Source organism: Podarcis pityusensis, assembly GCF_964106645.2.
Source record: "Podarcis pityusensis genome assembly, chromosome: 6".
Classification (NCBI taxonomy): Eukaryota; Metazoa; Chordata; class Lepidosauria; order Squamata; family Lacertidae; genus Podarcis; species Podarcis pityusensis.
In genome coordinates, this window is record NC_138030.1 from 94,494,294 (window position 1) to 94,515,043 (window position 20,750).

The 20,750-nt window shown below is 45.1% G+C and overlaps 1 protein-coding gene across 1 annotated transcript in view; it reads right to left on the reverse strand.

Moving 5' to 3' along the window:
* The window catches only part of PAPPA2 (pappalysin 2), a 134,413-nt gene that overhangs the window by 77,262 nt on the left and 36,401 nt on the right, over positions 1-20,750 (reverse strand). The window contains exons 3-8 of the mRNA XM_081012021.1: positions 15,086-15,231; positions 10,261-10,554; positions 6,736-6,928; positions 1,793-1,914; positions 927-1,419; positions 89-217 (exon numbers count right to left, since the gene is read on the reverse strand). Coding sequence (XP_080868147.1) covers positions 89-217; positions 927-1,419; positions 1,793-1,914; positions 6,736-6,928; positions 10,261-10,554; positions 15,086-15,231 — 1,377 coding nt within the window. The remainder of the gene's footprint in view (positions 1-88; positions 218-926; positions 1,420-1,792; positions 1,915-6,735; positions 6,929-10,260; positions 10,555-15,085; positions 15,232-20,750) is intronic.

The following is a 20,750-nucleotide window of genomic DNA, read 5'->3' on the forward strand; positions in this document are numbered from 1 at the left end:
ATATATGAGACTGCAATTGCTGGCTCAGTTAAAATGGGGTGAGTAAAAGAAAGAAAGCTCAGCATTTTCAGATCTCAGGGCTCCTCACCTGCTTACTTTACCATCCCCGCAATAGGGAGAGCCATGGATGTGGAACAGAGGAGGGGAGGCTTCACCTACAGCAGCTCCAGCCACAGCCTGCACTTGGTAGCGATACAGCTGGCCTGCCATCACTTCCCTGCAGAAGCAAACAGAAGTCAAAACTTAAGACACTTTCCTGCCTCTTCCTAAGCTGAATTTCCCATGTATGCTAAGGACAGGCAGCTAACGCAGCACCAGATTCCAGGGACTTCCCTCATTATCTGACAGGGGATCTTTAATTTACAGCAGTGGTTCCCAAAGGCTGTAGCACACCAAACCAGTGTGGCAGGAGCGGGCGGCAAGAGTGGGGAGAAAGTTCAAGGACAATTAAAGAAACATTTAAACATTTCAGTGTAGCGTAGTATAGTATCTTCTTCTTTTTTGCAGAATACTGATAAATATATTTTCAAAATCAAGCACTGCTATGAGTTGTTGTTTTTAGTTTGCCAATGTATTTCTTTACAATGTAAAATTTGGTGTGGTGCCAGCAAATTGTTCCTCTCAAAGTGTGGCCCAGAGAAGAAAGCTTGAGAACCACTTCTTAACAGGGTGAACACTAGCATACGGCTATTTTGGAAACACCACTTGCTTGTCAATCATCCCATTGCTTTTGTATTCACTGGCTAAGACACCAAAACCAGCAAGTGGCTTCAGCTTAGCAACCGGGCAGAATACTTCCTGCATGTTTCCCCTCATAGCGGAAAAAGCTAGTCTAATTTAAGCTTTTAAAAGGGAAAGGGGCCTGGGATGTCCCTGAGGAACCAGCAGCTAAGAGAGTGTTCCTGAACACTAACGCCGTCACTCACATGTCAGTAAACTTTCGTCCCGGCTGCGTCACCATCGCTGGGGATCCATCCAGAAACGGGGGGTCCCGGAGAACCCTGTACCTTACAGGTTTGCAGTTGGAACAAAGCGGGCTCTGTGGCATGGATATCAGAAGCGCAGCATCTATCTCCATCTGCTCATCAAACGTGTAGATCTTTACGCCAGACACCTTCTTGTTCAGGTTGAGTTTAACCGTGAGGGGGATGTCACAAAAAGTGTCCATGGGCCCCAGGTGTACAGAGTCCCCGTGCTCTGTCAGGATCTCAATGTCCGACAGAGCCTTGGGGGAGTCCGTAGAGAAGTAGGTTGTCCATACCATTAGAGACTCTGGGTAAACAGGATGCGGAAAGTGCAGCTCCAAGATGCAACCGAGAGGCTGAGGGCAAGGGGTGGTCATGCTCACGTTGAACAGATTGAACTCAGGGCTCCAAGCCTGCAAGCTGGGCTCACAGGGCTGGTCTACATCTGGAGGCCCTTAAAGAAAAACAGAACAGGGGAGAATTGGGTGAGCTGGGCAGCTCACAACCTTAGGGGTAGGACTGCATACAAGGATCAGGGCTGGACCAAAATGAGGAGGCAAAAAACAAAAATCTGTGCCAGCATTAGAGGGTGTGAGCATCTGTCCATGATTACAGAAGCAGATACAAACATTAATAGGCTTCTGCCTATATGAAGAGGCGAGATTTATGTTTGTGTGTATTTAGGGCTGCAAAACTATCTGAAATGAATGTCTGAAACACGGAGGATAGACCTTTTTTTAAAGAAAAGGAAAATGAAACAGACAAGGTTATCTCTAGCTCCCATCTGACAATCCTTCTGTTACAGGAAGAAGGCCTGGGAACTTTACCTACTGCTTCTTCTGGAGTCCAGTAGCCAGAAGAATCACAGATCCGAGGCGAGGAGGCCTCATGTACGTATTGGCTGAATGTCCCATCTTCAGCACAATCTCCACAGAGGTTCCCTGTCTCTCTAAAAGACAGAGAGAGAGAGAGAGAGAGAGAGAGAGAGAGAGAGAGAGAGAGAGAAGGGGTGGGAGGGGGAGAGAAAAACATACTCTGTTCAATCTCTTCTAAGTCAGACTTTGAGCGACAAGCTACACAGTTACAATGGCAAAATTTTTCAGGATGTAAAGCAGAGGTCTTCTGCTGTAAGTACAACAAAATGGCAACTGCACAGACCTCCCCTCACCCACTTTATTGGAGTGTGTGATGTTTTTACTGGATCCAGGACCTTTAGGGTGCAAGGCGAGAGGGAGGTGAAAAGGCCCTCATCTTCTGCCCCAGAAGCACCTGCAGTTCCAGATCCTGAACAGGTTCACATCTTATTCTTCCAGTTTGGCCCCAGCCTGGTGGAATGCTCTACTGCAGGAGACCAGGGCCCTGCAGGACTTGACATCCTTCCGCAGGGCCCACAAGATGGAGCTGTTCTGCCTAGCCTTTGGTCTGGGCCCAGTTTGACCTCCCCCCCATGGGACCCTGTTACCTCTTTGGCCCTTTTATCGACTCATGTGGGACCAACATGGATAGCTGGCCCTGATGAATACTTGAGGTTCCTGACCCGTATGGTTGCAATTCATGGGCAGTCATTTAATTTTATCCTGATTCTAATTTCTAAGCTGTATTTTAATCAATTGTTTGATTGTGTATTTGATATTTGATGTTAGCCTCCCTGAGCCTGGTCTTGGCCAGGGAGGGTGGGGTATAAATAAAAATTTACTTACTACCTTCTACTGAAGAATGGATCTGGGGAGACACTACATACAAATTGGGGGGGGGGGTGTTCCTATCTCTCTCAACCAACAAGAACCAGAATGGTAAACATGGATAGAAAAATAAGGTCAGCCCAGGTCACTAAAAAGCTTTAAGACAAGAAATGTGCACAGGAAGGGATAGGGATCCAGCACAGAGGCTCGAGGAAACCAGATGTAGCAATGACCACCAACTTGGATGTCTTTGAAAGGGTTTGGGGCAAATTCATGGAGGATGGATACCAGCCACGATGGCTGTGTGCTCCAGTCTTGGAGGTGGTTTTTGCCTCTGAAGAGCAGAGGGCTGCCCTGCTTTGTGGGCTTCCCAGAAGCACCTGGTTGGCCCCAGTGAAAGCAGGATGCTGGACTAGGTGGGTTAAGGCAGGAGGGCTCTTCTTATCCTCTTAGACAGACAGGCATCCCATGGTCCTAGAGAGACGGGACACGCGGATGGTTTTGGTTGTTGTTGTTTAGTCGTTTAGTCGTGTCCGACTCTTCGTGACCCCATGGACCAGAGCACGCCAGGCACTTCTGTCTTCCACTGCCTCCCACAGTTTGGTCAGACTCATGTTTGTAGCTTCGAGAACACTGTCCCACCATCTCGTCCTCCGTCGTCCCCTTCTCCTTGTGCCCCAAATCTTTCCCAACATCAGGGTCTTTTCCAGGGAGTCTTCTCTTCTTATGAGGTGGCCAAAGTATTGGAGCCTCAGCTTCACGATCTGTCCTTCCAGTGAGCACTCAGGGCTGATTTCCTGAAGAATGGATACGTTTGATCTTTTAGCAGTCCATGGGACTCTCAAGAGTCTCCTCCAGCACCATAATTCCAAAGCATCAATTCTTCGGCGATCAGCCTTCTTTATGGTCCAGCTCTCACTGCCATACATCACTACTGGAAAGACCATGGCTTTAACTATACGGACCTTTGTTGGCAAGGTGATGTCTCTGCTTTTTAAGATACTGTCTAAGTTTGCCATCGCCTTTCTCCCAAGGAGCAGGCGTCTTTTAATTTTGTGACTGCTGTCACCATCTGCAGTAATCGTGGAGCCCAAGAAAGTAAAATCTCTCACTGCCTCTATTTCTTCCCCTTCTATTTGCCAGGAGGTGATGGGACCAGTGGCCATGAGCTTCATTTTTTTGATGTTGAGCTTCAGACCATATTTTGTGCTCTCCTCTTTCACTCTCATTAAAAGGTTCTTTAATTCCTCCTCACTTTCTGCCATCAAGGTTGTGTCATCTGCATATCTGAGGTTGTTGATATTTCTTCCGGCAATCTTAATTCCAGCTTGGGATTCATCCAGCCCAGCCTTTCGCATGATGAATTCTGCATATAAGTTAAATAAGCAGGGAGACAATATACAGCCTTGCCGTACTCCTTTCCCAATTTTGAACCAAATGGTTTTGGTAGTATCATTCTAGATAAATGTCGGAGTGTGTTGAGGAAAAGGCAAAAAAAGAGGAGGTTGCTACAGAAGTAAATAAGTGGATTTTTTTTTAAAAAAAAAAAATGCTGTTTACTTTTCAGTGCTTAAAATATGGTGACTCTCCTTCTTCGAATGGGCCTTTCAGTTATCTTAAGTGAGGAATTTTCACCCAGCAAAAAATTTCAAATTCCTACCGATGGCACTAGTCACTTGCCTCTGGACACCTAAGGACCTAAATGTTCCATGACTCTCAAGTCAGCTGTCGCAGGGGGGAAAGAGACCTTCAAAGAACAAAAATAAAGCAAGCAAGTGCATGCATATATGTTTAACTTAATTGAGTTGCCCTACAGGAGGAGAAGGACATGTGTTGTCCTGGCCATGAAGTTAAAGCAGGGAGGGAAGTTAAAGGGAAGTTAAAGGGAAGGCAAGAGTTCCAAAGTACACAAGCACACTTATCATTAAGGCTGCCTATATCTTCTGCTGGTTACGGCAGAAGGATCAAGATCAGGTTTTCTGTTGTACTGATAAGTTCCTTCTCTCCCCCCCCCCCCCCAACTTGACTCAAACATAAAGCCTCAGAGAAGGTTTTGCCAACTGGCAAACAAGTGAAAAGAATTGCCAGCTCATCTTTATCACCTTCTTTGCATTCTGGAATTCCTACGCTGGAGGCCAAGTTCAGCTTTCCCTGAGGTACACAAGCTCAAATAAACACTTTCCCATCAAAACAAGTACGTGCGGGTAGTATGGGAAGGAACACCATACACAGAGAGGGTGGGGCAAGGTCAGAAGGAAGATCTGCAAACTGTATCTGCCATGGCAGGCTGTTCCAAGCAAGAGCATTTGCCTACACAGGTATTTTCACATAGGAAAGCCACGTGTATTTCACAACATTTGAAAAACATACATTCAGAGCCACAGTCCTACCATGGCACATAGTGAGGAACCTGCCTCACCCTCTGACTACAGATTTTGGGCTTCATTAAGGATCAGAAAAATGATTATTTATTCCACCCAGAAAGCATTTTTTTAAAAAATGAAAGTAGACGAAGTGATACTGTTCATATACCCTCACACTGGCACAAGGAGATCAGATGTTTTGGCTTCCAATTCTAAATAACCACCATTTAGCATTCTTCGCCATCTTCACTGCCACTGGGTAGACTCGATGGTGAGCCCTTGCCATTGTTCGGTTGTATTCAGACGGATCTTTCCTCCACTTGCGTTCAAGCCGTCTCCCAGCTTGTTTCTTCGTCCTAAGCTCTGGAGTATACCAAGGAGCCAAACAGGCTCCACAAAGTGAAAGAGGGCGCACAGAAGTGATCGTATCACTGCCCCGAGCCATTCGGTTGTTCCAGAGGGTCAACCAGAGTTTCAACAGGAGCACCAGTCCTATTGGGTGGGAAATCCCCCAGAGCTGTCTGGAAGCCCACTGACTCTTATTAGTCTCTGAGGGCAGACCATCCTAATAGGTCTCCTGCCTCTGCAGAGGGGAAAAGGTGCTGAAAGCCTAAAGGTCATCAGGAAGTGATCTCACCATGATAAGAGACTGATGTCAATATCCCTCAGATCACCCTCTTCCTGCCCAGTTAAGAAAATAAGGTCCAGAGTGTGGCTTGCCATGTGTGTTGGGCCATTGACATATTGGGACAGCCCCATGGTCATCATGGCAGCCATGAAGTCCTGAGTCACCCCAGAGATGGTCGCCTCAGCATGGATGTTGAAGCCCCCCCGAACCAACAGTCTGGGAGTCTTCAGCATTGCCTCCGGGACCAGCTCTGTCAGCTTAGGCAGGGAGACTGCTGGGCATCAAGGCGGGTGGTAAACCAGCAGAATCCCTAATCTGTCCCGATCGCTCAACGCCAGGAACACACACTCTAGATTCCCACCCAACTGGACAGAGAGTCAAGAGAGAGGGAGAACAAATTTCAGCAGAAACAAGGAAAGGGAAGAGGCACCTGTTTACATCAGCAAATATGTAAATAACATATCTGCAAAGGAATTTACATACCTAGTTACGTATAGTGTATGTAAAACACACACACCACCACCAACAACGTAGAGAATTTAAAGTAAATTTCACATCAAGAGTCTGTGATGCAATGGCAGTTGAATAGGTGAAGGAAAGGATAGTCAATTCTGACTGGTTCCTTTGATATCCCAAGCTAACAGTTGTGTAAATTCTGGGAAGGAATTTAAACCAAAAGGGAGAGGTTTTATTTGTATTTAGTTTTTATTTACATTTCATTTATATTCTGCCTCGTGGCTTTTAAAGGCAGCTACACTTTGCTGCTGGCGTCCTATGTGGCATGAGGGCATCTCCCCACACTTCCTTCAGACACAGGAGAGGGGCAAGCAAAGACAAAGGGATGCCAGCAGTTGGGGAAGGGAAATAATAAAGGCAGAGGTTGCAAAGCTGCATGGTATTGGGGAGTGTTCACAGCTGCAACAAAGGAAGAACAGAAAAATATGACTCATGGAAACCAAGAATAACAGGTGGGGAGCAGGGGGACCAGCAGTCCTTGAAACCTCTGCAAGACTAATTCACAGAGATGTTCTTTTCCCCTCGAGTACACACTCCGCTACGACTGCCTTCCTCCCCTTCCGCAAAGATTCCTCTCTTACCTTTCATAAAGCACCCCACTAAGAGGGGGTGGCCAGTGTATGGTGAGGGTTTCCTGGCTCTGCCCAATGACCACCGCTGGCATGGGGATAGGGGTGGGCCTCCTGCCCTGACTCCACTGCTGGTATACCAAATCTAGATAGCAGTGCATCCGAGCCACTTGGTTTGGGGTGAAACTGTCTGTGCAGTTGTCATCTGTGGGAGAAAGAGAGGCAGCTGGTGAAGCAACTGAAACGTAGCGCTAGACAGCAGGGAGGCGAGGGTGGGGGAGCCTGGGCAAGAGATCCCTCGGTGCAAGGGGGTCAGGTAGGATTTGTGTGCCTCCCACAGTGGCCTGGTCTTCCACCCCACCCCTGCGCTCCTCCCAGAATACTCTGTGCATCACAGAAGATTCTGGGGCAGCACAGTCCTTCACATCACAGGTGCTTAGGAAGACTGGAAGCAGCATGACCCTCTGGCTTAGCTCACACTGAGGCCCCATCCGCAGTTTCCATTTAAAGCAGTATCATACTACTTGAGAAGGGACGCGGGTGGCGCTGTGGTCCAAACCACTGAGCCTAGGGCTTGCTGATTGGAAGTCCAGATTTTGTTCATGCAAAGCAGATAGAAAGCTGCTCCTCATACTGTTTTAAAAAGTGAAAATTATGTAGGTTTGCCTATAAATGCTAGCTGAATGGAATTCCTCCCTCATCCCTAGCAAATGTAGAGTTTCCACATCTGAAAGTGACACAGACCAGAAATGGAATGAACCCTCCATCCCTCTCCTAACATAAACATATCTATGTCTACTCTGGAAAGTACAAATTCTCTGAACATGTTATGCCATCCATTTGCCAACAGATGGCAGTCCTTCAGCAACTGCTTAATCTCATCACAGGTGCTAAGTAAACTCAAGACTTCTTCTTCATGAATAGCCAGGAATGTTGCCCTCAACATCAAGGAACACTAAAGACGCAGGGCAGACATTTCGAAGAAGAAGGCTCAAAAGCTCAGCGATGAATGCATGACTCTTGAAAACAAATAGTTGTTATCAGCCAGGATGAGAGAAGAGTCAACCCAGCCCCAAAGCTCAGAGCCAGGGGAGACCACCAGCACTGGGCAGCAGAGCTAAGACAGCCAGGCTTGTTGGGCAGGGAGAAACTGAAATACATACTTTTGACGTTGCACTTATGAAAACATAATCCATAGTTCCTGGCACTAACTATACATAGGATCTGCTCTCTAGCTTCCATCAGGTCACTCCTACAGATTAATCTTCTCCATTAAGTTTAAGCCCATAATCCTCATACGCTTCTCTGCTTATTCCTACAGATCAAGCTGCCCAAAACAGCATAGAAGTAAGACAGGTCATCTTTTTTTTCCCCCCTTGGCAGTCCTACCAACTATAACGAAGCCAAATTATGTGTAATTGCATTCATGTCCATACTACCCTTTTCTGTCCTCTCCCTCCCGCCCTCCCTTCCTTGTCTTCCACACGACTGAATGAGGACTGTTAGCTCATTGCATCCATAGACCGGCTGTCTTCTTTGCTTTGCTTTTTTGGTTCCTTTAAAGAGCTTGCCAAAGAGGAATGCACATTTCCCGAGAAATAATACCCACTCTGTGGAGCTTGCTTCCACATAGAATTGTGTCCTCAAAAGTGTGGATGCCTTGGGATGTAATACTTTACACACTTACCTGGGAGTAAGGAATCCAAAGGGGCTTTCTTCTTAGCAGACATGCATGGGCTGGGGCTGTTGGTTTTGTAGCAGGGTGTCTGCCATGGTCACTTGAGGCCAACCACAACAGAGGGGTCAGGTCAAAAGGACAGCAGATGCAGGACGCCTGCTTTTAGTATCTCCAGGCCAGAGCAAAGGTCACCAAATGGAAGCAAGCAATTCACAAGAAAACATGGGCTCTTCTCACAAAGACAGTAGCACCCTCTAGGTGCAGCAACACATCCCAGATTGGAGTGTTGACTATGTCTACAGCATATAGAGGGATTGTCTGTCTCTAATGCTGTAGAGATTGCCTTACACACAAATGTTCACACTGCGTATTTTTGAGAGAGTAAACCTTGCCTTTAAATGAATTTCGCTCATTGCAAAACAGAAAATAGTTTCCATAAGGGTTCCCCTCAGAACAGTGCTGATCAAGATTTCCAACTCCTGAGAATGAGGCATAAAGACAGAAGACACTTTTGGAAGGGAAGAGCTCTTCTGAGAAAATGTTGCTACTACAAATGTACTTTCATATAAAAGTACTGAAGAAACTGTATTCTCCTATACCCCTTAGGGTAAGGGACATTTTAGGGGACCCTTCTTAAATGAATTTATCTACTTAGACATTATTTACAATAGATTTAAGGTAGGTATAGGTAGCCTTCCCAACCACCGTTTATTGCCTACCCATCCCCTCAGTTGCCCCTGCAAGCAAAGTGAACCAGGAAAAGACTAACAGAGCAGTAGTCAGTCTTGCAGAGCCCCTCAAGGGGCTGGAGCTAACATATAAATGGCCTACGACCCAGAACGTTAAGAACTGCCTTTTTCCCATATGAACAGGCTCAGGCCTTAAGATCTGCCTCAGACTGTTCCCCATATTCTGTAACCGGTGGAGATCTGGCAAGTAGGCACAAAACAGAGGTTGCCCTTGACTAGGGCTCGTCTTCACTGGGTTAGTCTACCAGGTCCCTCTGCTTTTAAATGTGCAGCCAAAACACATTGGTTCCGGCAGACTTTTACTTATAGTTCTGACATCCATTCATAATTGTGGCTGGTCACTGTGTTATTATGTCATTACTCTGGAGTAGATACAGGACAGCCAAATTTATTTTTTACTGCCAACTATGGGATCCAGTCATTGGGCCATGCTGAAAATACTGTATTTTTCGCTCTATAAGACACACCAGACCACAAGACGCACCTAGTTTTTGGAGGAGGAAAACAAGAAAAAAAATATTCTGAATCTCAGAAGCCAGAACAGCAAGAGGGATCGCTGCAATCCCTCTTGCTGTTCTGGCTTCTGGGATAGCTGCGCAGCCTGCATTCGCTCCATGACGCACACACATTTCCCCTTACTTTTTAGGAGGGAAAAAGTGAGTCTTATAGAGCAAAAAATATGGTACATTGAAATATTGGAACTGCAAAGCAAGTTGCACATGACTGGTAGTGGGCAAGCTGTATTTCTCTAGCTGAGCCTTTCTGCCAGGCACAGTGAACAAGATCCCTCTCACTAGTAGTTCCTAGGTGATGAGAAGCTTTAAAAAACCTTTGAAAGGGTGTGGTGATTTAGAATTCATGAGATCTGGAAACAAAATGCATGTGATTCTTGTATGATTTGCCTTTTGATTACTGAGATTTTCAAAAACACAGCCCTCTTTTCTTCACCTAATGCTTATCTGTGAAATCATGAGACCTTCCAACTTACTATTCTGAAAGTGAATGCAGAGGTTCTGAGCATCTTACTGGATTCAAAGGCTGACATGCCATTCATCTGAAGTCCCTCTCTGAACCTCATGAAGCAAAAGTTCTCCCCCTCCCCTTCCTTACCTGTGTAGCTCATATAATTGTTGAAGGGAGTTCCAGAGAAGTGGGTCTGGCCACAGGTGTCATTGGTCGGATCTGGATCCCGACAGCGTTTGCTTTTGGGAGTAGGTGCTGTATCGGCGCAAAGATCTCCAGTCTCCATGGATGGTGTCGTCTCCCTGCACAGGTCATCACAGGATTCCCTTTCATTTACTCCCTTAAAGACATGGTAGAGTCCCAGGATGTGTCCCACTTCATGGATCATGGTATTTGTATGACCCGGCATACCATAATAGGCCGGATTGAGGACCACACCACCTGAAACAGCAAATGCATTCAATGTCACTCAGAGAGAGGAGTGGAATCCTGAGCTAAGGTAAATGCCAACTTTTCCAATGAGAAGTTCCAAACAGTGTTCCTCATCGTGAGAAGACTGGCTCTGCTGCTGCTGCTGGGAATGGCCTCTGTAGAGCTAACCATCTTTAGCTCCAAGCCTAGGTGAGCACCCTATGACAGATCAACAGATGGGAGAGGAAGCCCACTCAGCTACCTTAAATAGTATCCATGCAGCGGACTAGAGTCCTTCCTGCCAGCAGAACTACTTATGAGTAAGTATACCAATCTGCGTGCCAGCTCATAAGGAAGAAGGGATTCAGGTTGAAGTCGTTCCCGGTCTGCTGCTTTGCTCCTGAGGATGAGCTTCAGCAACAAGATGCATTCTTTCACGAGTAGACATGTTTGAAGCAGCAGGCTGGACAGAAAGGCGATTCTACTGCTGCCTTTCAAGGCGTACACACCCAAAAAGTGTGAGTGACAGCAGAACTTATTTTGGGGAGGGGGGCAGAAGTCTGCTTCTCGTCCCAAAAGGAAGTGACTGCAGCAAAGACACCCCGAAAATTAACTGCCACTAATGTTGTGTTGGGACGTGGGTGGCGCTGTGGGTAAAACCTCAGTGCCTAGGACTTGCCGATCGCATGGTCGGTGGTTCGAATCCCCGCGGCGGGGTGAGCTCCCGTCATTCGGTCCCAGCTCCTGCCCACCTAGCAGTTCGAAAGCACCCTTAAGTGCAAGTAGATAAATAGGTACCGCTTTATGGCGGGAAGGTAAACGGCGTTTCCGTGTGCCGCGCTGGTGCTGGTTCGCCAGAGCAGCTTCGTCACGCTGGCCACGTGACCCGGAAGTGTCTCCGGACAGCGCTGGCCCCCGGCCTCTTAAGTGAGATGGGTGCACAACCCTAGAGTTGGACACGACTGGCCCGTACGGGCAGGGGTACCTTTACCTTTACCTTAATGTGTGTGTTACAGACATTTCCACAGGCGTTCTTCCCTCTTTTTTCATGATTATTCTGTCCTTTAAGAATACTTGTCAATTAAGCAGCCAAACATTCTCAAAGTGAACACCAATTATTTGACCGTTATCGAACACTGTCAAATATGGGAGAGGGGGCTGAATCTGATGCCCCCTTCTTTTCATTATTCCATCCTTGTTTCTAATATCTAAGGCCATGGGATACAGGCCAGGAACTGTTCCGTCTTTTAAATATCATACATACATGTCGAAACACTGTTGCCTATAAATAATAACTCTTTTTTGTTATAAAAAGTAAACTTGGGTTGTTGTTTTTCATAATGAGTAAGTCACACTATTTAGAATTCTGAAAAATGAATGTGTTAATATTTTGCCATAAATATTTCTGGTGAAGTAGGCTCTCCTCCCCAAAGTTTTGGTCACAATAAATGCCTTAGCTGTTAGGGTTCTCTTTGTTACAAAAGGCTAACACAGTTCTCCCCCTGGCAAATCAACCTTATCTGACAGTATTTGACCCTGCTTAAAGAAACACTTTTCGACAGATCAAATGGCCAGGCCACCTTTCTCTGCCATTTTTGCATGGCAAGACGGCATGCAGGAGAGCTCCAGTCACTGAACGGGGAGCTCCTTAGCTAACGAGCAAAAATTAAACCAGGAAAAGAAAACTGCGGCTGATTTCCCAGCCAAACCCCAGTCTGAGACAGGAGGCTCCCTTGCTGAAAGCAAAGGAGAGGAATGTGAGTGAGTGAAGAAAGAAAACCTTGCTAATAGCTAAGTTAATGGGATGTTAGAGCCCAGCCATAATCCCGCTGTGTCAACCGCTAACAGCAAACAGCAAAGTGAGTCTGATTGCTGAGGGCACGAGGGGCCTCAAAACCTACTCTTCCCACCTTCAAGTAGAAACTTGAAACCCATTCCACTGGAGAAAATATGAGCGGGAGAGAGCCAGCTACTGCTGAGAAGTGTCTTGGCAACCTTGTGCTCAATCCCCCCTTTCTCCAAGACTGCGAGCTTGTTTTCAAACTGGGTGAACACAAAAAAATCCATTTAATGGGGGAAAGGTTGCCCGTTCTCTGTGATCCCTCTCCTGTGTGAACATTTCTGCATATTGCAAGGGCCAAATTGGCTGCCCAAGGTCTCTGGGAAAGTGGGGGTGGAATAGTTTTTAAAGCTTCTGCTGCCCTAGGATATCATCTATAGCAGTCACACCTCCCCTTTCCAGATACCATGCTGGCCTGCTCATTTAGTTTTACTTGTGGACTTGTTAGGAATCAGCTTTGATTTTAAAAACAAAAAACTTCTAAGGGGTCAGCAAGTGACTGCACAAAGGCCAGGGCCACCCATCAACCATGGAAGTTAAGAGGTGTGGACTGAGTTCATGATGGCCTTTGCTTAGAGATCAAAACCTCAGCAAGCCAATAATCCTAGTTTGTCAAAGGCCAATGCTTTGGCTTCTCTTCAGGAACAGAGAATTTACCACATTGGAGCTTAGGCCTTCATAAAAAATCCCAGCAGGCTACAAGTACTTAAGCAAGCACTTCGCCACACAAGTCAACACCCCTGAACTTTTGGATCTAACCAACTAAGCTGAAAGGTCAGTTCTGATGGCTGCAACAAGACCTGATGTTATGGCCCTCAAGTATCTGGGTCAGTAGAATGTGCTATAGGACAACCAACCTCTGCATTTTCAGGATTCACACTTTTCTCCAGCCTGGGAGTCTAAAGTATATTGCGCCAAACAAAACTGATTTCTCTTCCGAAGACAAGGCTCTGTAGTAAAGTGTGTGGCATCTAGCAGTAAGTGGTAAATATGGGAGACTTTCTTCCTCCCCCTCTCTCTCTCTGAAGAGACAACTTGAAGTCACCCAATGAAATGGTTGAGCAACAGATTCAGTTAAAAGAAATATATTGCTTAATAAGTAATATACGGCATTCACTGCCTCAAGTTGTGTTGATGGCCATTGGATTGGATGACAGAGATTATAGGAAGGAGTATTCAAATTAACGGCATAAAGCTCTATCAAAGCCCATGGGAGACCAAAAAAAATTGTCTCAGATTTTAATGTGTTATTTCTCAAAATTGTTAGTGTTAATGTGAGGCTTGAGACACTGAGTGTTTTGTTATTATTCAGATGATATTTACTGATGTACAGAAGGGCTAGGGTTTTTTTAGATCTTTTAACAGCTGCCAATGATGTTTTGGCTCAGCAATGGAAAACAGCCACACCTACTTAAGGAATGGCTAATTAAAAGTACTGGAAATGACCAAAATGGAAAATGGCTTCTCCCGTCTGCCCCCAATTAAAGTGGGAGAAAAATGAGTTCCATTTCTCTTTACTCCACTGCGATACTAAAAAGAGTATTTTTGCAATATTTAATTTTTGAATTTAAAACAAGATGAAAGAAAAATCGGTGACTGTTTAGTCAGACTTGTTACTGTATTTGCTATAATTATTATGAGGGCATGCAGGAGCCAGAAAAATGATTTTGAGGGCTGTATTTAGCCCACAGACCATCAGGTGGACATTCCTACCCTAAGTAGGAAGAAAAGGAGATAAAGGGTCTCCAGGGGCTTTGAACCTTGGAAAGTTGTCACTGAGGTGAAGTGTGGTGTGCTGGAGAAAAAGAATGAGAATCAAGAATGGGAAGCTTGCTCTCAACACCCCAGCTCAGGCAGCTAAAGGAAATGGTTTGGTGAACATTTCTGTGCAGCTGTCCAGTGTTCAACTTTGTGAGCAGGTATCTTGAAAAGATCTACAAGATTCCTGAGAAATCCAAGCCACATGCATTGGAAAATGCCTCCTAAAAGGGAATGAGGAACTCTTGAAGTCTCTGAACTAGATCTCTCCTGCAAAAATTTCCACATCACAAATCTGCTTTTGAATCAAAGGCAAAGCACTATGAGTGGAACCAAACGTATTACGTGCATTTTTTAAAAAAATGCAAATCCTGTGCCAAGAATTATATACAACATGCACATTACTGGAGAAATAAATCCAATACATTTCCGTTGGATTTTCTTCTAGGTAAGCATGTTTACGATTGCAACCCTGCCAGTGGTAACATGCAAAGAAATGAGGGAAGGGGGGGGCGGTGGCATGAAGCAAGTTAAGGCAGCAGGTTAAGGGTACCACAAGGAACAGCAAAGGTTCACAGTCAGCTCTGGAGGATGACCAGGTGGAGAAGCAATTGGAACCCACCGAGAAAGGTGCAAAACATCTTCTAACAAAGATGGGCTGTCCCCAGGGGGAAGGTCAAGTAGGGGAAACTGTGCTTTGGGGGATCCCACATTCGGAACCAGCAGCCATGGACACCAGCCCCACTGCCTGGCTCACCCTGTCGCCATCCACCCACCCAAAGTTCTCCACCCCATCCCTACCAAGAGCAAGGCAGCAAGGGAGAAGGTGCAGGCCCCAGTGCTATTTACCTGATAGGACAGGATAGCACACATGCTGTCTGCAAGTCTGCATGGAACCTTCTTTGCAAAGGTCAGTGACAGAGGGCAACCCCCAATCCAGGTACACCCAAGAGCGAGGCTTACCCAGATGGCTGAGGGCATCCTTGTCCCAGGGCCAGGTGGCAGCACCTGCCAGCTCCTCTCGCACAGAGCTAGCAAAGTAGACATTCAGGAAGTGAGTGCTGTTCAGCTGAAGCATCTCCTTCAGCTCCTTCACACTCATATATGCCCTGCAGAGAGAAGGAGAGAGGTAACACAAAACAGTACAAATTAATTACCATAGTAACAACACCTTGCATTCATGCAGTCCTTTCCCTGGGTGCCCATCTCAGTGGTAGGCCATGTGGCCTAATGCCAAATCCCTAAAACCTCTTCTCCTTTGAAGTGGGTCTTGGGAAGCCCATGAGCACAGCCCAGTATCTTCATCAGCGTCTCTACTAGGGACAGCTTCACACCAGCATGATGGTGCACTTTTAGGCAGACTGTATATTTGGAAAGAGTGGCAGAGAGAAAAGGTTTTAAGAAGCTGTTCAAGAAAAGCCCTGCCTGTGCTCACCCTGGCCAATGGCTCTTTGCACACAAGGCTCCCAGTACTTCCTGGAATGACCATGGGAAGTTTTGCGGTGGTGACGTGCTCATTTCAGGAAGCGCTGCTGTGCCAGACGCCTTCCACGGCTGCAAGTGGGCTTTAAAAGAAAAATGACCTGCAGAGAAGACCCCTCAGCCACCTTGTTCACTTAAATAAAGGTAAGCACTACTCTTGCCGCAAACCAACAAATTCTGAACAAAGTTTTTCTGCTTCCTGTGAAAGAAGCAGAGAGAAAAAATACCTCTTTCACAGGGAGCAAAGACTTTCACAAAAATAGGAGGCGAGGTCTGACCCAGCATTATTTCACACAACCCCTGAATCAACTTGGATTTCCCTATTCTAGATCACTGTACCCTGGATTAACTGACTCCACTGAGAAGAACTGGATTTTTATAGTTTATGCCAAACTTCCATCTGTGTGGTGAGATCTGTGATGGCCACTGCTGGATGCTTCCAAGTGATTAGCACACACGCACACATAAATAATCCCTAAATAAGAGAACAAGGAATGAAAGTTCCTATTATGGCACAATTCTAAACAGACAAGCAAAATGTAATTTCCTCAGGGGGACTCAGAAACGCCGCTCAGTAGCCTCAAGTCTTAAAATAAATCTTGTTTCCCAACCTGTGTGCATCTAGGAAAAACCACTCCAAAAAAACCACTCCAAAGGCTTGCAAGCCATCCAAATTCCATGGACTGAGGTCAGTCATGTTTGAAGGGATATTCCTGCCACTCTCCAGGGGAGACATTTTTCTCACTGCCGCCTGCAGGTCCCTTGACACTAGTAAAATGTTTCCCGCCTCCCCATTCGCTTTGACTTCATTATCAATCACCCCAGGGTTGTTGGCTTTTTCCATGAAGTTGGGCCAAGCAGATTTGATCTGATCCAAAAAGAAAAAGGAAAAAAAAGCAGCTAGATGTGAGGAAGGGGGAAAACAGACCTTCAATTACAGTGTGAGAGGAACTGCAGACATCCAGTGATGAGCGGCCCAGCGAAAGACCAAACAACATAGACCAAATCAAATTTGGAATGACCGACTCCCTTGGGCTTCTTCTTTTGCTGGTGTCTCCACTGGTGCTTTCATCCGTCATAAACAAGTGTTAGTGCCAATGTTACTCTATTCCACAGTTATTCATTCGTATCCCTTAGGCCTTCTGCATAGCCTTCTCCCCCACCCACCCCATCCCCACAATGGCTCCTAACCCGAGGATTCTGTGACACATTGTCTGCACATTAATGGGAAGCTGGAAACGACTCTGTATTCTATTTCTGATCTTCTAGGAAGAGTGTCTGTGCTTAAATAGACAAATGACAGCACCCACTCACAAGAGAGGTTTTGGCAGGCTCAAGGAAACTCCAAGGTTTGCAGAAGTACAAAAATATCTTCAGGGGAAATCCTAAAAGGGGGAGACCCACAAAATTAGACAAATAAGGACTGAGTATCTTCAGTGGACATAAAATGCTTACTGACCATCGTGACGAAACAAATAACCTGTTGGGATGGAGAGGCAAGAAAATGGTGTGGCTGGAAAATGAGCCTGGAAGAAGAGGGTAGAGACAACCATCTTATTCCCTGGATAGGTCGTGTCTTGGCTCACACTATTTTTAAATATCTCCAAGGACAGAGGTGAGAGCGGCCCATAAAAATCAATGGAGAAATCCATTTTCTTAAACACAGCTGGGATTAAACACCAGTGTGTGTACCCCATGCCCAAAAAGTAGAAGGCAAAGACGATAGTTCCTGCTCTTTCTTATTTGGTCTCTTATTTAGGGCAAAACATTTTTAAAGAGCAAGGCCAATCCATGTCACTGTCCCAATATTGCAGGTTGAAAGGGCTTGCATCAGGTGCCCAACAGGGGCTGGGATGAAGATGAGAGCGTGGCTTACAACATCCCTGCAATAATATGCATTGCTCCTATCTTCGCATTGGGTTGACCACCGTGAGAACAGGATGCTGAATTGGTGGACCACTGATCACTGACCCAGCAGGCTCCTCCTATGTTTACATTGCAGGCTGGGCTGAGAGAGTGATGTTCATTCTTATTTACTTAATACAATTAGCTGTATCCTGCATTTTAGGGCGCCAAGTCTTTTAAGGCGTCTTATAAGTAACACCAGAGCACAACAGAATATTGACAAAATAACAATAACTATCAAAAATATAAATGGGTTATTTCACAACCACTTATTCTCATCCTTACACTAGTGCAACAGCCCTTGCGTTGACATCCAGTGACAACCAAAATAGTTTGCTTTGAGAGCATTTGTTGCAACCCGCATTTATTTGTTTTATTATTTATTTATTGCATTTATAGCCCAACCTTTTTCTCCAAGGAGCTCAAGGTCATGTTCAAGGTGGTTCTTCCCCTGTTCATTTAATCCCCTAGGGTAGGCTAAGAGGCATTGACCAGTGAGCTTCATGTGCGAGTGGAGATTTGAACCCTGCTCTTCCAGTTCTTGGTCCAACACTCTAACCACTGCACAACACTGTTTCATCACACGCTTTCCTAAAAGCAAAGGGTTTTACACTTCTCTCACATGGATCCATTTCACTGTGCTTGAGACATCAATGGGGGGATTATCATCTTTGCACCTCCCCACAATTGTCTGAAACTAAACTCATTAGCAGGGGAAGCATATGTCTCAATATCAACTTTAAACCTCCGTTCAAGTGCTGCTCTTCTGCTCACAGACTCCTAACATGCATGAACCTTGGATGCTGAGAGGGAGCCTGTTGCTCATTCTGATGAACACAGCAACAACACAGCGTTGCAGTTGGGGCAGCAGAGTCTCACAGCAAGCATGAAGTACGTGAATCAGTTTGAGAGGAAAAAGTCAGAGACAAATGACTTGTGGGAGAGAGAGTCGGATTCAGCCACCCCATTCTGCTGGAAGAAGCCACCACAAGGACTCCCACTAGCATAACAGGGTTTCCCTCCCCTCTTCTCCCCCCGTGTCTCCCCCAAATCCACTCTGGAGGGCTGGGGGAAATCCCGGAACAGTGTGTGGGGTGAGGAGAGATAATTATGTTGGGCAAGCTTGTGCTAAGAGAACAAATGGCATTGAATTTCACCCTTAGTTAACAATCCAGTCCTGGGCATGTTAAGTGGAGCTTACTCCTATACAACCACACACATAGGATCACAGCCTGCACCAATCCTGTGTCCTTCAAGACACATTGCGGTCTTTCTGCAGGAGTAAAAAGGGGGAAAGCTGCCACTGAGCACCCCTTCCCCCAAATCCATCTTTCTGGTCCTTGGCAGTTACAACTACCAACTCTTTCAACAGCTACTGATCTCAAGATTTTTTATTTTTTTTAAATGATATTTATTGAGAATTTAAAATTACAGAGAAAAAAAGAAAAAGAAAAAAGAAAAAAAGAAAAAAAGAAATTAAACAATACAAGTCAATAAAAAGAAAAAAGAGAGCAAAACACACAATACATTCAGAGCCAAAAACAAAGGCAAACAAAAAATTAAAAACAAATCCAATATTCCCAAATCTTTATCTTTCGTTATCTTGTTTCATCGACCTCCTCACACCTCCCTTTTTTGTATTCTAGTTATTAATTATCTCAGCAAATCCTTTCCATCTTTCACTATGTTCTGTCATTAAATTATCTTAATTTATTTTAACCTTATCTTGCCATAAAAAGCCCTAAAGCTTAAAACTTATTATTATTATTTTTAATGATATTTATTAAAGTTTCACAAAAATACAGAAAACAAAGAAAAAAGTAGAAATTACAGCAAAAAAGTAAAAAGTGAGAAAAAACATACAAAATAAAACAGTTAAAAACACAATAATGTTCCATAACCTATCTTCCTTACTCTTATTTCCCCGGACCTCCTCATACCTCCCTTCTTTGTATTCCAATTCAATTTGTTGGTTCAGCAAATCCTTACCATTAATCTTTTACCCAATTGTTAACCTTTTTTTTCCCATGTCTCTTAAAGCATTACAGCTAAAAACCTCTTAGCTTCTATCCAACATCCTTCTAAAGTTGCTTAATTTTGCAATATTTCTGTAAATAGTCCTTAAATTTTTTCCAGTCTTCTTTCACCGACTCTTCTCCCTGGTCTTGGATTCTGCCAGTCATTTCCGCCAATTCCATGTAGTCAATCACCTTCATCTGCCATTCTTCCAAAGTGGGTAGATCTTGTGTCTTCCAATACTTTGCGATAAGTATTCTTGCTGCTGTTGTAGCATACATGAAAAAGGTTCTGTCCTTCTTTGGCACCAGTTGGCCGACAATGCCCAAGAGAAAGGCCTCTGGTTTCTTCACCTAAAGCTTAAAACTTATTTGTACATATCTCCTTATAGCATTTCTACTAAAGCCAAATAGTTTCATTCCAACATTTTTTCTAACACTCATTAATTTTACAATATTTCTCTAAATGAATTTTTAAACTTTCTTCCAATCTTCATCCACCGTCTCTTCTTCCTGGTCTCGGGTTCTGTCAGTCCTTTCTATCCATTCCATTTAGTCCATCAACCTGGTGATCTTCTATCCGAGGCTCTTAACTCTTTTCCATGTCCCTTCTGCAGCTCTTCTTCATATTTATACCTGCACCTTACTTTGTCTTCTGCTGATCTTGTTCTTAGTTTCCTTCCTTTATCGCTGAGGAGTAGATCTCGGGGAGACTCCAACCTAACAATGTATTTATCCCTTCTCGACAGGTCGGCCCATTCTCCATAGTCAGCACTAAAATCCAAAAGATATTTCAAGACATGTTTCAAAGTCCCTCCAAAGTTAAAGGCCCCCACAACTCCAGACTCCCCCTGGCGCAAAACCAGATCCCAGAAGCCAGAACAGCCCTGCATAGGGGGATCTATCCAATTTCCCATCTCCAATCCAAATGAGACTCCATCTCTCCAAATCTGACTTTCTCCAGGTTCGGTCATCAAAAACAACAGCTTATGTTCCTGCAAAGCCTCGGCTCTCTCCACATGTATTTCTTGAGGTTCAACAGCAACCTCCTCCTTTGTCTTCTGCACAACTTGCCCTGTCAAAGCAGATTCCTGGGTCGGTTCCTGAGTGGTTTCTATATAGGTATTCACTGTTTGTCCAAAATTATTAACTGCAACAGTCATCAAATCCATCTTCTCATGTAGCTGTTCCAATAAAGCGCTTGTCTTGCAAAAAGCAATCACTAA